Source organism: Parus major, chromosome 2 (genome assembly GCF_001522545.3).
Source record: "Parus major isolate Abel chromosome 2, Parus_major1.1, whole genome shotgun sequence".
Lineage (NCBI taxonomy): Eukaryota > Metazoa > Chordata > Aves > Passeriformes > Paridae > Parus > Parus major.
In genome coordinates, this window is record NC_031769.1 from 63,544,743 (window position 1) to 63,559,175 (window position 14,433).

General features: G+C 41.3%; 1 protein-coding gene across 3 annotated transcripts in view; it reads left to right on the forward strand.

The window, feature by feature from the left end:
- Positions 1–14,433, forward strand: part of NEDD9 (neural precursor cell expressed, developmentally down-regulated 9) — a 73,652-nt gene that overhangs the window by 50,402 nt on the left and 8,817 nt on the right. For all 3 annotated transcript variants that reach the window (XM_015619036.3, XM_015619034.1, XM_015619035.1), the window contains exon 2: positions 1,025–1,465. In XM_015619036.3, coding sequence (XP_015474522.1) covers positions 1,025–1,465 — 441 coding nt within the window. The remainder of the gene's footprint in view (positions 1–1,024; positions 1,466–14,433) is intronic.

The window sequence follows — 14,433 nt, forward strand, 5'->3', positions numbered from 1 at the left end:
TTGACACAAGTCAAAGACACTCCTTGGCTGCTCTAACACTCCCCTTAAGTTATACACAGAGGCTCTTTATGGAGCTGGTTGATACCTACATTCTTGCATTCTTTGACCCACAGAGATGGGCACTGCTATCCTCATGGTGAAGCCATGACCCCTCCTGGGGTCACTGGGCACATTACTTCTTTCTACAAAGGGTGGAACTCAAGAGGAACCATATTCATTGAATTTGTTTTGGAGGGTTTTTTATTGTGGTGGTGGTTTTGAGGCAGCAGAGGAGGAAGTGTTTTACCATTTAGCTACTGCTGTGCTGTGCCCCTGAAGAAGTTTGCAGAGAGTGAAAAGGCACAAAGCTACATGCAAAGATGAGCATCGTGGCTCAAAACCTGTGACATTTTGTCAATTTGTATTTTAGATAGCTTTTCTTACCAGGTGGTCTACAGATCCATCACTTTAAGACACGTGCAGGTGTCAGCTAAAAAAAGCCAGGCCACTGTCTTTACACTAATGGGGTCTGCATCTCCATGGGAAGTCTTTTGGGACCCCACAAATATAAAAATGTTTGGAAAACACTACTCTGGATTACTCACTCCTTGTGAGTCTTGTTCAAGTTTATTTTTAATGGCTGCTAGCTGACTGTAGCAGTACACAGAACACGTTTATAGGGAAATGAATGTCAAGAGATGAAGGTACAAGCCCTTCATTCATGGGAAGAGCTCCTCAGTGGCAGGAGCAGAACTCTCCTGACTTTCTGTCTGTTCAGGTGACTAGGCCATATAAAGAGCTTCTATCTGACCCACTGTTGCTGGAAGATTTCTCACTAGCAGTGTAGCTAATGCATAAGCTCTCATTTTTCCAACTTGGGACAGAGGAATCCTGTGCTGTATGGTTGTCCATGTTATTTTGATTCCCGGCACACTTATTTTTTAAATTCAGTTCTTATTTCTTATCACTTAGAATGTGCTTGAAGATATAGGAAAATTCTGGCTTGTTTGTTGATTTGCTGCTCTTGCCTTTTGTTTTTCCACAGAATCTCATGGCAAGAGCCCTGTATGACAATGTCCCTGAGTGTGCAGAAGAGCTGGCCTTCCGCAAGGGAGACATCCTGACGGTGATAGAGCAGAACACCGAGGGTCTGGAAGGATGGTGGCTCTGCTCCTTACACGGCCGGCAAGGCATCGTCCCAGGCAACCGTGTCAAACTCCTGATAGGTCCCGTGGTCCAGGACACTCCTTCTGGCCAGGATATGCCCAGCTCAGGATTGATGAATCAGCCCTTCAGCCACCAAAAGATCTACCAAGTGCCAAGCTCACACGCCTCAGCACGGGACCCTGTCTACCAAGTGCCGCCTTCCCACCAGAATCAGGGAATTTACCAGATACCCACCGGTCATGGTCTGGTGGGACAAGATATTTACCAGGTGCCACCCTCCATGCAGAGGTGTATGGATGGTCCAGCTGTGACTAACAAGGTGTGTGCGTTTGCTTTTACTTCATAGCTCCAAAGCAGCTCACTTGTGCTGAGAGAAGGATTCAGGTTCCTCCCAGGCTGAAACACATTTGGCCTATGGCACGCTCACATTATATGTTCAAAAGAGCTGCTGCAGCAAGATGAACTCTCACACTTATTAATGAACAGTTACATCATCTGCCCAAGTAATTTTTGTTTAATTAAAAATTATATACTGTCTTGCTGGAGCAGTCCCAGTGGGTCTAAACTACAAAGAGGAATCAGTGATTGATTTGACAAGGGCCTTATTTTTAAGAGTGAGGAAACAAGAGGATGATGATAATGAGGGATGTTTTAATACTAAACCTAAACCTTTTAGGAGTGCACTTGATGTTTATATGCAGTTAAATTTCTTGGTTGAAAGTGAGAGCTGCAGCAGCTCCATGATGCAGCCATTACTGCATTATTGCATTATGTGGGTCCCCCCTTATTCCTGCTGTTCTTCTTAAGTTCTCCCCATCTTCTGCGACTCCCTCATTTAACCTTCACAGGCTACCTGCCAGGTACCCTGGTGACTGAAAAGGATTAAGGAGGGTACCCAAGGAAGGAAGTGTTACAACGCCAAAAAGAAATTATTTCAGTCCCTCCTTTCCCAGTTCAACAGCTCCAGATATCAGCATTCTCCTTACCTTTAGAGCTTAAAGCACAGCATTAAGCTCCAGTTTATGTGAGCAGATGATGGCTCTCTCAGGAAGTCCTTCACTGGTTTAAACTTTCATCTAATTTAGATTGGCAGGACCATCTGTTGCATGTTTTTCCCCCACATCACCCACAAGTCAGCCTTTTTCAAGTCAGGCCTTCGGAAGACATCTTCTAATGCTTTTATTTCCTTGTTACAATTTCATTTTCCTTGATAAGAATAAATGGATTTTTTGCCTTCTGAGCAAGAGAGAAAGATCTGCAAAACCATTCCAAGTCAATTTATAAGGAGGTTCACTTGCTCAGCTTTTCCATAGTTAGGCTTTGTAGGCTGTGCAGGAAGATAACACAAGAAAATTACACTTGCTGGACAAGCAGAGATAGGAGCTTTATTGGAGCAATTACATGGGTTTTCTTGATAACTCATATATTTTCTGTCATTTTCTTCTTTCCATATAGACTACATACATTGAAATCTTTTCCAGGGACAGTATTATTTGCCTATGCATAGTGGATATCCCCCAAGGTAGTTGGTGAGCACCTGGTAAATAGCCTGTTGATGGGGCAGCATAGAAGAGATCTTATTTTTGGGTAGGGCTGTAGGAAACATTTTACAGCACTGTTCAGAGATGCCTCCAGCTTGGGTACAGGAGATGCACCATATACAGAAGATCTGCACTAAGGTCTGTAGGAAAGCCTGGGTTATTAGTTTGGAATGAGCACTATGTACCTTCATTTTAGGACCCCACTTGCCTAAATACTATTAGGACAGTTTGCCTAGCATAATGAATATGTGTTTCTACTCAGAACAGAAAGAATTTTCCAGCTGATGAGAGGTTTCTTCTCCCTCCTCCCACCCTCTCCAGCTCCAATGAAAATAAGAGGACATTCTGCCTAAATTGGTTGGCTGCTAGGACTGTTAAAACCCTTGAAACACTAAGAGGCTGAAATCTTTGTTTTAGTCTTAAGTGCAAAATTCTTGTTGAGATACAAAAATCAGAAGCTGTAAAGCACCTGTTTTCTCCAAGTTTCTGCCTAGAAATTTTTTCAGCAACCTCGATTGTGAATTTTTCTAGTTCAAATAACCTTTAGAAATGTATCTATTTGTTGGAGTTGTGACTTGTTTTCATTTAATTCTTTGCAAGCTATGAAAGGCCACCTATGCTACTTACTGTAAAATAACTAAACATGCACGTTTATAAAGTATTTTATAATATAATAATGGCATTTTATTAATGGTATTTAATCAGAGTAAATGTCAACCCACTTACCCCTAGCCAATATTTGCTACTTGCTTTAGTCCTGACTTAAATTTATTTAGCCTAAGAGTCCTTAGTCTCAGTATTCACTGTGTTGTATTAGTGGCTGGCAAAACTCATGGCAGCAATCCTGCTTTGATCAGAGGTAGATATATCTCTTGCTCCTTGGAATTGCTCAGTTCTACACTAAAAGGAGCCCATTGGGATTGAAACTGGCAGGCAAGAGACAATTTACTAGTGAAGGAGGTGTTTGAGGCAAAATGACTCCATTCTTTATCATCCTGATCTTGCTAAGCTGCTTTTTTACAGCTACAGCTGCAACTCTCTGCTAATGTCCTTGTGAAAGAAAAACCTAATTAAAGGGAAGCACTTTAGCACTTGTCTCCTTTGTATGAGGAAACAGTCTGCCCTCCAAATTGTCCTCCTCTAGGGATCAGTAAAAACAATCCTTAATACTAAGAAGAGCTGGGCATCTTGAAGGTTTGATTTGGGGGTCTCTTTCCTTTGTCTTCCAAAATTAATAATATCCTTTCTCAGACTTGTGACACCTGCTTCGAAGGCTTAAAATGAGCCACTCTGCCTCCTTCCATCAGCAGAATCAGCTGGTCAGCAAGCTGTGTATTTTAGTAGTATTAAGGATGTTGAAGGGTTTTGCTGCAAGCTCTTGCTGTGTGCAAGTCTTCTCCCTTCCTAGAGCAGGAGCTAGAGAAGAAAACTGAGTCCTCTGGTCGCTTCTCTAAGTGGGACCAGCAGCAGTTTCTGTGCCATCCCTTTCTGCACGTGTGTGCTTGCTTCCCTTGTGCAAAGGTGTGCCTTGGCTGCCATACAGGTTTTGCAGGCAGGGCCTAGGAGCTGCTGTCAGGCAGGAATTGTCTAGCCTGGAGCAGCAGTAAATCAACAGCAGCTATGTTATTAAGCTGTGCTGAGGGAACGCATCTCCTCGGCCAGCAAGGCAGTGCTAGGCAAAAAGGAGTCCTGAGGCAGGTAATTACAGTGATTAATTGATTCTGGCCAAACTGGTTGCTGACAGCGGAGCTGTATCGGCTCCCTCTATCAAATAAAAATAGCAGCTTCTAGAACTCACTCTACCATCGACAGAGATAAGGAGGGTTGGTTTCAAATTAGCCTTGGTTAGCCCCAGGCTTTTGTAGCTCTGCTGCAAGTTCAGTCGCAAAACAATTCCACCCCAAAGTGTGGAGAGCGTCTGAGGAGTGTGAAGAGGTGGAAGCTGTATCTTAGAATTTATTCCCTCTTTCGGTGCCCTGCCTTGGAATTTACTCTCTTTTGCTTCAGCCAGCAAAGGGAAAGAACCTTCAGATAAATCTGACATTCAGGAAACCTGGATTTTATCCTGGTCAGAGAATTCTGCTTGGTCTTGAGTGGTGCTTTTGCACCTCATCTGCAAAACATGTGAGTTAATTATGAGGCAACTCATTCTGTACAGATTGCTTTGGGAACATCCTTTGGGAAAGGTGCTGCCAAAGCACAAAGATTGTTTTGCATCTGTGATTAATCGTTGGTTCACACCAAAGCTTTGAGGCAGGGAAGGCTACCATGAAGAAAAGAAAAAAGTCACTGCCATAATTTAAACACTCATTTTCTGGTTCAGTGTTTCCCCTATCTGACCTGTTGTGCTATCCCTACCATCCTTTTTTGGTATTGGCCAAAAAAATTAAGGGAATTATTTGCTTGTTGGAAAACAGCTTTCTGTAGGAACCAGTGGTTCTCAGGAGAGCTGCTGATCAAGGAAACTGCACAAAACAGAACGAGACTGATGTTTGAGCAGAGAAGAGCCTGCACTGTGGGAGTTACCAGCCCTGAACTACAGCTCCCCCAAGGTATGGACCAACTCAGGCAAACAGAGATTAATGCCAGCTTGGAACAAAACACCTTTTTTGTTTGTTGGTCTCTTTGAGCTGGAACAGTGCAGTTCAGGAAACACTCAGATTTATCCACCTTTTCTAAGTGGATGGAGCGGAATAGGGAAGGAACTCATCTTCATCCCTGGCCTATTTCCAAGTGTAAACATGTCCTTGACAAATCAAGGGTTTCACACCCCACCATCCTACTATCTCTGCCTTTATAAAGAGGTCACTGCCTTCAGCTGGAGGTTTGGGTAAACCATGGCTATGGGAACAGACCTTGTTCCCTGGTTTTTATTTATATTAAGAGTCATGCTGGTTCAATGCACGAGAAACTAGAAACACCACCCCACAAGCAGCACCACCCTGACAATTCTGGCACAGACTTCAGTAGCAGGAGCCAGTTAGCCACATTATGACATTTTTCCTTCCAATTACACAAGTACTGTCCTAGCTGGGAAGAAACAAATGGCTCCTTATAATGTTTGTTCCAGAAATAAGCCTGCCTTTACATTATTGTTTTCTTGCCTGTTTTCACACTTAGGAAGTAAGAAGAGAAAGGCATTAAGCACAGTAAAGAGTTGTGTGACAGATTATTTTGTTATCAGAAAGAATGGGATCATATCTAGTGTTTTGTAGTTTGTTGGTAAAATGTATTTACATTCCAGGATAATGTCCCCATTTACCCTCAGGCCTGAAATACCAGAGTTTCCTGTGATGGGGTTTCCATAAATGGCCCAAACAGTGATCATATAGTCCCTCTTCTGCTTTCACTTTACAAACTCTACTTTTGGGGATTTGTAACCCTCGTAACAAAATACTGCTTCAGTGTTAAAAGTGCTGAACACACAGGAAGTTTGCTGAGTGCAGCAGGAATGGTAACACATACCTCAACACTCAGAGCTCGCTTTCACAAAGTGTGCTCTAAAGGATGAAAATACCTGAAATAAAATGCAGGCTCAGTGTTTGGAACAGCACACAGCCGTTTTCTTAGGCTCGGGAGTTTCACTTGTAACTTTCCATGTGACGTTAATTGGAGAACAACCATTTTACTGATAAAAAGTCAGTGCAGTTTATTTTTACTGATAAAAAATCCCTCATCCACAAGGCAGAGTAAGCAGTAGGTAGTCACTGATGTGATTTGTAGAGAAGTGTTTTGAGAAAAAGACTGCATTTTATTAGGCTGAGCAAATATATGAGCTCAGCATTACACCCTGTTCCTCCCTGAGCACAGGGCTCTTTTTCATCACTTCTATTTGTAGACCAGAGGCGTGCATTTTTCCCCCTGGAGTATCAGAAAAAAAGGCCAGTCCTGCAATCCCATCCTATAGCCAAGGTCTCCAGGGACACAAATCTGTCTGCACAAGAGCAGGATCAAAACTTTGCTAAAAATAGTAAAACAATAGGAATAATAATAATAATAATAAAAGAAAAATGCAAGTTTATGGGCTCTTTCTTGGTGGTGAGAAATCTAACTGAACCTTTGGTTATATCTGAAACAAAACACCGAATTCGGGTATTCTAAATTGCCCCTAAGCACTAAAAACTAAGCACAGAAACAGAGCATTTTAGAAAAAAATATTCCACATGAGTGGAAAACTGATTATTCAGAAAGTGAATCTCATCACAAGGAGGAAGTGTGGTTTCTGGAGATAGGAAATGGGTAGATGAAGACACGTTGCTGGCTATCAGAAACTACAGTTCTAGTGAAATCTAAAGTCTTGGCAGGCATTCTATGATTTTTTTAGATTTTTTTTTTGGAGGATGACTAATTAACATCAGAATATCATCATTCCATATGTTTGCATGAAACATTTTAATTTTTCTTTTTTCATATAGCAGTGGCAGTGTTGCATCTTTTTTTCTTTTTTTTAACATGACTCTAAATTAATCTTTCTCCCCAAACAGACTAAAATGGGAGCAAAGTGAAATTAAGGTAGTTAAGTTCCTGGGAGACAGGAACCTTCCATAAGCCAGTCCACCCCTAGTCCTCGAAATAATACATTCCCATTGGGTCTTATCATCACAACTTTTACATATGGACAATCAGTCATGACTGAGGTCTGGTATAATTATTATACAGATGCAACAGACAATTAAGGATGGAGTTTATATCTGTTTAAAAGGTGTCTGTGCCTTCCATAAACCTGCTAAAGCAAGCTGTGCTAATCTAAACGCCACTTACTAGAAGCACTTGTCTGTACAGCTGCCCTGAGATACCCATACAGAAGTGGAGCCAATACAGCTTGTGAGCCAGAGAACCTCTACAATTCAAATCAAATCAAATCAAGCTGCTTCCTCATGGAAGGTTTAATTTGTCTCTCTCTCTCTCTCAGAGCAACATAGTTCCCAGCTTAAGTGATTTAGGGACATTCCATTGTTTCTGCCCAAGTGCACCTCTGAGAACACTCTTGTGGAATTGAAACTTTCTGGCAATGCTTCGTCTCAACCATTCTTTTGCCCACAGGGAAATGCCAATTCACAAAAACTGTTCCCTGTTGACAGGGAAGGATCTGTTCTGAGAAATGTCTTAAAGGAAGGGAAACAAGAAGTGATGGAAATACCCTGTTACAACAATTCCCAAAAGAAGCTTCCCCCCTCAACCTAGAAATTCAATATAGGATGAAAGAAATAACAGAAAAAATATGAAGCACCTCAAAAGAATTAAAATTATTTGTATGAGCTGAACCAAACTGGTTTTTGTTTGTGAGCCTTTAGGATTTCATGTCATTCACAACAAGATATTCTCTGCCCTACCTCTCTTAACAGCTCATTCTTTTTCGTTCTTTCCTCTCCTCTGCCAGACTTGCCCTAACTTTGGGCTTCTGTCTTTGATAGGAGATAGTCATATTATTACCAGCACAGAAAACAAGTACCAGAATGCAATTGGTTCTTCATGTGACAGCCTTTTTAAAGTGGAGAGACTAGGCAGACTGGGATGGCCAAAGCAAGATACTCTTTTTTGTCATGGACAAGAGACCTGAATGCTGAGGTGCTGAGTTTTGCCACCTACTCTCTCATTTATCAAAACTGCAGCTCAGATTTAATCAGTTTTCCAGAGAGTGCTTTAGCAGACACGCATATTTCTCTACTAAAACTTATCACACAATAATTGGGGGGGATTCTTTCTCTGTAAGACCCATCCACAGACATTATTTCAGAGTTCATGCCTGTTCTATCACCAGTCCTCTAACACATTAGCTTTTTAGCTCTCTTGGCCAATGAATGCAAAATTAATGATGTCTCTGTCTCTAAAATATGAGCAATTGTCATGAGATGACATGACACTGTTAAAACTCTTATCAAGGATGTTGGACAGCTATCCTCTTCACTCCTCTTAAAAATGCTGACAGTTTAATAGTAATGGTATGATTTGCTCATCTCTCTTGTTCTCTTCCTCTCCTCCCAAAAATGGGACATTCTCAGAAGTTTTGGTTTGACTGTCTTTAATTGCATTTTGTAAGCAAGAGTGACTCTTACCAGAATCTTGGAAATACCCCTTCCCAGTCAGCCTTTCAGTTCAAGGCCAGCCAGCACCAAGCTGTTCCACTGAAGCAAGCAGAAATGTTGCTCATAACACAACTGGCAGCAAGCCTTAGAGCTGATGTGAGAGAGAGCAGGATCATGTCACGAAAACATCATAAAATAAAGGGGAAAAAAGCAAGAACCCTGTCAAATCTTGCCAGTGTCAAAAATGCTGACCTTTTTTTCTTTGTGCTTTGTACAGCTCATTGGGTAAGATCTGGAGATACAGATCTTTTTATCTGCATTTAATTTGCAATCATGAACATCAGTAAGAAAAAATGCAGCACTATCATCTAAAGCTACAGCTAATGCAATTTCAGCACTATTCCACCAACTTCATACAGCTCTGTCATGTTATACTAATCAAAGCTTAGGACATTTATGTAACTCCACAGGTTTTTTTGTTGGTTTTTTTTGTTTGTTTGTTTTGTTTGGTTTTGTTTTGTTAATTGTTTAGAAAGATTATAAATCTGCATTTCAGATTTAGGGAAAAAAAATTACACTTAAAAACAGTGTAATGACCCTGCTTTTGTGTACTGATTAATGGAAAAGGTCACACTAGATGTTAAAAAGTCAGTATTAGGCGAGTTGCAAAGCAGTTGGTTATACCCTTTTCACCAGCAGTGAGGGTTTGAATCTAGGCCAGCTTGTGATGTCACATTTTTTATCTTAAATTTGTTGCACAACTTGTGCTCTACATCTTCAAGACTCACAACCCAAGGCTTGTATAAGTCTTGTTGAAATAATGCAACCTCAAAATTGTAACACCCATTTTCATTACATGCTGTTGTTTACATGACAGTACCACAGGGGCGTTTTTTAAGACTGAGCATCTACTGGTGAGGCACTTCCTAGGCACATTTAAAAGTTTCTGTTTAAATGCCTGAGCCTGCAGAATTAAGCATTTTTAATTTAACACAGCATGAATAAGTGCCATCTGCACCTGCTTAGCTTTTGAAAGCATTTACAGAAGAATCTTCATAGGTGTAGGTCTTGTAGGAGAAAATAAGCAGGTTTTCTTGAAGAAGAAAGAAATCAGTTCTGTATCAGGGTAGTATTTGTCACATGTCCTTATCTTCACACATCTGAATATTCTAAGAAATCTCAGTGGTGAACACCCACTCAAAGACAAGCAGAGGTGTCACAATGTGCCTTGGTGCTGCATTTCTTTCTGCCACGCGCTGCAGCTGATGACTTGCTCAGCCCAGAAAATCAGTACAGTCATTTCTGCCAATTTCCTCTTGCCTGGCAGAGACATTTGGGCCTTAGCACTAGAAACTACTCCTAGCTGAGCTACAAGTCCAGTGCATCAGCAGAAATGCCTCTACAGACCTGGCCCCTCTCTTCCAGCTTGTGAGACTTGACCAAAGCTCTTCAACAGCTTAGTCTTGGCAAAACATACTACACCAGAACATTTTATAGTGGCCCAATGTTCATACATTATTTGGATTAAAATAAAGTGTTATAAGTTCATAATCTTAAGACCTATAGCAACTTACAAACCCAAACAGTGATAAGAGCATCCTTAGCATTTGTGAAACTCCAACCTTTACTCATTGGCAGCAGGGAAATACACTGTATGTTATTGTATACAGCAAATAAAGTAAGTGAAGACATGACTGCTTGTTTTTTTTCAGAGCAGGCAACAGAAAGTGATACAGTAGGTATTACCGTCAGGAGATTTATTATCAGTCACTGGAAATCCTGATGCAGTTTGCAGAAGACATGAGTGAAAACACTACGTGCTTTTTGTAAAAATGACAAGAGTTTTAGCCAGCTAGCCAGGTTCTTTCAAATACCCAAATCACCTTAGAGACTCTGTTTATCAACCTAACCTTCCTGCAGTTCAGCTTAGCCACTGAACCTTCCCAAGGGGAAAAAAACTTCAAAACGTTTAAAGAGACACACATGGCTTACTAAGTACATGCAGCAGAACAGAAAGAAGGGCCAAGAAAGAGGTGGTTCACTGCCTGGTCTGACATCATTCAATGGCTCCTGCCACTGCCTTGCAAAAGTCTAAAGAGAATAGGGAGTTTTTTCCCCTTAATTCTCTCTGATTTTCCCTATATTCTCTTTGTCTATTTTATACTTGTTACAAGCATAAGAGAGCCCAGGTGGCTATTATATATCCACTTAAGGAGCTCAGCAGCAGAATTTCAACAATTAGAGCGTCATATTAAATTTACAGAAATCATTTACAGCAGAAAACAGACACTACTTATCTCTCTCTTTTATTTTTTATTTTTTTATTATTATTATTATTTCCTTACACTTTGATTCTCTTTTCCCACACCCAGGCTTTATGCCAGCCCCTTTTAATGCACCACCACTCGGCCTCCTCCAGGGCAGAACTCTTCCCCAAGGGGGAAAGGGTAAGCAGTGGATGCCAGTAGCTCATCAGCAGCTGAGCCCTGTCCGTGGGGTGGAATGTGTTTTAATACAGTTCTGTGTTACAATTTAAAATATATGCCCATTCTTTCCCACCTTCAAGAAGTACTACTTTAAATCTATTCAAAAAGCAGTCAGCAATCATCAGTGGCTTCTTGGGGTTGAGAGGGCATACTGGGAAATACCAGGCATCCCTTTTTAACTCCCCTCTGCCTGTGGTTTGGGTGGAGCAAGGTGTTGCAGAGGTACAACATACCTCTGATCAGTTCTGTAACCTGTAAAACTCACTTGTTTCCCATCGTTCTGCGTATCAGGAATTGCAGTTCATGAGAACAGGCTAAATTCTGCCTGCCACAGTACTGCTATAAATTCAAAGTTATGTTGTTTGCTTCAGTAAGTTTATTTGCTCTTTGTCCTTGTGAAACAATGTAAACTACTGTGTTGTGTATCTGCTGTAAGCACGAGAATGGACTTGTTGCCGTAGTTAGGAATGTTCTCTGTTGCAGCCTTACATGCATTTTAATCCTGGAAGAAACAGAATGTTGGTTTTTCCCTCCCTATATTTAGCAAAGTGGGATTTAATGAAACACAGGACTGGGTATTTTGTAAAGTACATGCACATTCAGCTCTTTTTTCTTGGTTAGAGACATGCCATTGGCATGGAAAAGGCCCAAGTAATTGCTTTTGGAAGAGCGTAGTCTTCAGCAAGAACAGAACAAACTTTCTCCTCACTTGTCTTTGTTTTGTATTACTGAAAGTTTGAAGGCTCATTACATGTCTCACCAGAGCCAAAGCTGGTCCCTGTTAGTTGCTCTGCACGGATTAAGTGGTTAACAATGTTTTGAGAATGTTGGGCTAGATAGTTTGTGGGAACACCATCTGTTTCCTTTAAGACGTAAACAAGGAAAATTGCTGGTTTGTAATGCAGGATTATTTTTTTATACTTGGATGACCACAGGCATTCTTAAAACAGAAGAGGTAAAAGGAAAAATAATCCTTGTGAGGTATGAAGTGCAATGACAATTGTTAGAAAATAAATTTTTGAGTGCCAGATGGGGCTGCTATCCCTGTTCTAAAGTGGGTAATGTGGAACTTTTCCTCTGCAGTCATCTCCTTCCTTCTGAATTCATCTTCAGAAGTACACATGTACCATCAAAAATAAAACCATAAGAAATTGCTCAACAATGCATTGGAAGGGCTATGGGTAAATATCCCAAATCAAGAGTTACTTCTGACTGGGTTTGGTATCTTTCACATTTCACCTGCTCAGCTACCCTTCTCTTCCTCATACAGAAGAAGCAGTGCAAGCCCGTGTCCTGATGTCCCATGTGAGGTCATGGAAGTTAACAAATGCCCCACATTTGATCTTTGTCAAGTAGTGTGGGCATTCTTTTAATTACTGTTACAAAATGTTTACTCAAGATAAGCTTTGGTGATGAGCTGCTTCTGTTCTGAATTGACCAGGAATAAGTGTGTTTAGCTTAATGAAAAGCATTGGAAGGAAAGAGTTGAGGTACAACAGGAAACATTCTTGTACTCAGTGCAGATTATCATCTGCAGGAGATTTTGCTGTGAAATTGCTCATGACATGTTGTTACTGGATAATAATCCTCTACACAGGAAAATATACCCAAGTCACTGGGAGAAAAAAGCTGTCTTTCATGTTACCAGCAAATCCTGGTTGTTGCTGGGTTTTGTAAAGTCATATTTTCTGCCTTTCCTATAACTTTTTCAAAAGCCTAAAGAGGAGCAGACATAAAAGCATCTGATACATTTTTATTTGGAAAATAAATGCCACCAGGAGTAGGGTGCACTGCTGAACACAGCCCTGCAGACAGCTCAGGTCTTCTGTCCATGGTTGCAAGTAGACTTTACTCATGAATACCCAGAATCAAGCATTTTATGCTTTAACCTCTCACTTTCTTTGACAACAGCTAGACACACCCAGAACATGTTTTTGTTTCAGCCAAATAAAGGAGTGATCCTGCTTGACCACTGCTTCAGGTTTGGGAAAGAGCAAAAGTGTCTGGATGATGTAAAAAGTCCTGGAGTGCTGAGCGAAACTGGTTTCCTTCATGTGGTCCATCTAGCTTTAGTGTAGCTTTTTTTGGTTATATCATAGCACAGTAAATAAAACTGGCAGCCTTGTTGTACAGTAAATCTTTCATGTGGCTTCTGGTATGTCAGGATTTTTTGAAAAGTGGGAAAGGCCTCAAAAGATGAGGTGCAAGAGTAACTGCAGCTGCATAAAACTCCTGTAAGCAGAGCGAGGGAGAATTTCTCTGCAAGTACTGGGTGTGAGCAAGCTTATTCCATGCATGTTCCAGGCTCCATGGTGCAAGGATATCATCTGTTTTGTGACCAGGGCTTCTTTTTACAAAAGCAAAATACCATGTTTACCTGTAAGAAGAACAAATGGTTTTACCTGTGTATGCTTAGGGACGTGGGTTAGAGGTGGACTTGACATTGCTGGGTTTATGGTTAGACTCAGTGATCCTGAAGGTCTTTTCCAGCCTTCTGTGATTCTACACCTTACTACCTTTGCTGCTTGGATCAACTCCCTTTTTTATATTAGAGGCCTGTGAGTTTGTTCATGGAGATCAATTCTCTGAGCAAGAAGACAGTGGTGGTGTCTTTTATCACAGAATCACAGAATGAACTAGGTTGGAAAAGACTTTTGAGATCATCAACTCCAACCTGTGACCTAACACCTCCCCATCAGTTAAACCATGGCACTGAGTGCCACATCCAGTCTTTTTTAAAAAAATTCCAGGAGCAGTGGCTCCATCACCTCCCCAGGCAGATGATTCCAGTGCCCAATCACTCTTTCAGTGAAGCATTTTTTCCTAATGTCCACTTCCTCTGGCACAGGTTAAGACTGTGTCCTCTTGTTCTGTCAGTCATTGCCTGGGAGAAGAGATCAATCCCCACCTGGCTACAACCACCTTTTGGGGAGCTGTAGAGAGTGATAAGGTCTCCCCTGAGCCTCCTTTTATCCTGAAGGAGTTCAGTCATTCAGTTTCTGGTGTAGAACGAAGCTGAGCAGGGGGATATAAAAATTTCACACTGGGCAGCCAGTATCTGTCTTTTTTGGAGCCTGACACATCCTGAGTCCTGCATTGTCCATCTAGGCAACAAGCAGCAGGTGAAGCAGAGCCAAACTGCAGCAGTACACCATTCCTCCTGTTTCCAGCGCTGCGTGGGGTCTCTGGCTGCCTGCCATGAACACTCTCTTGTTTCTTTTCTCTGAGATGGTC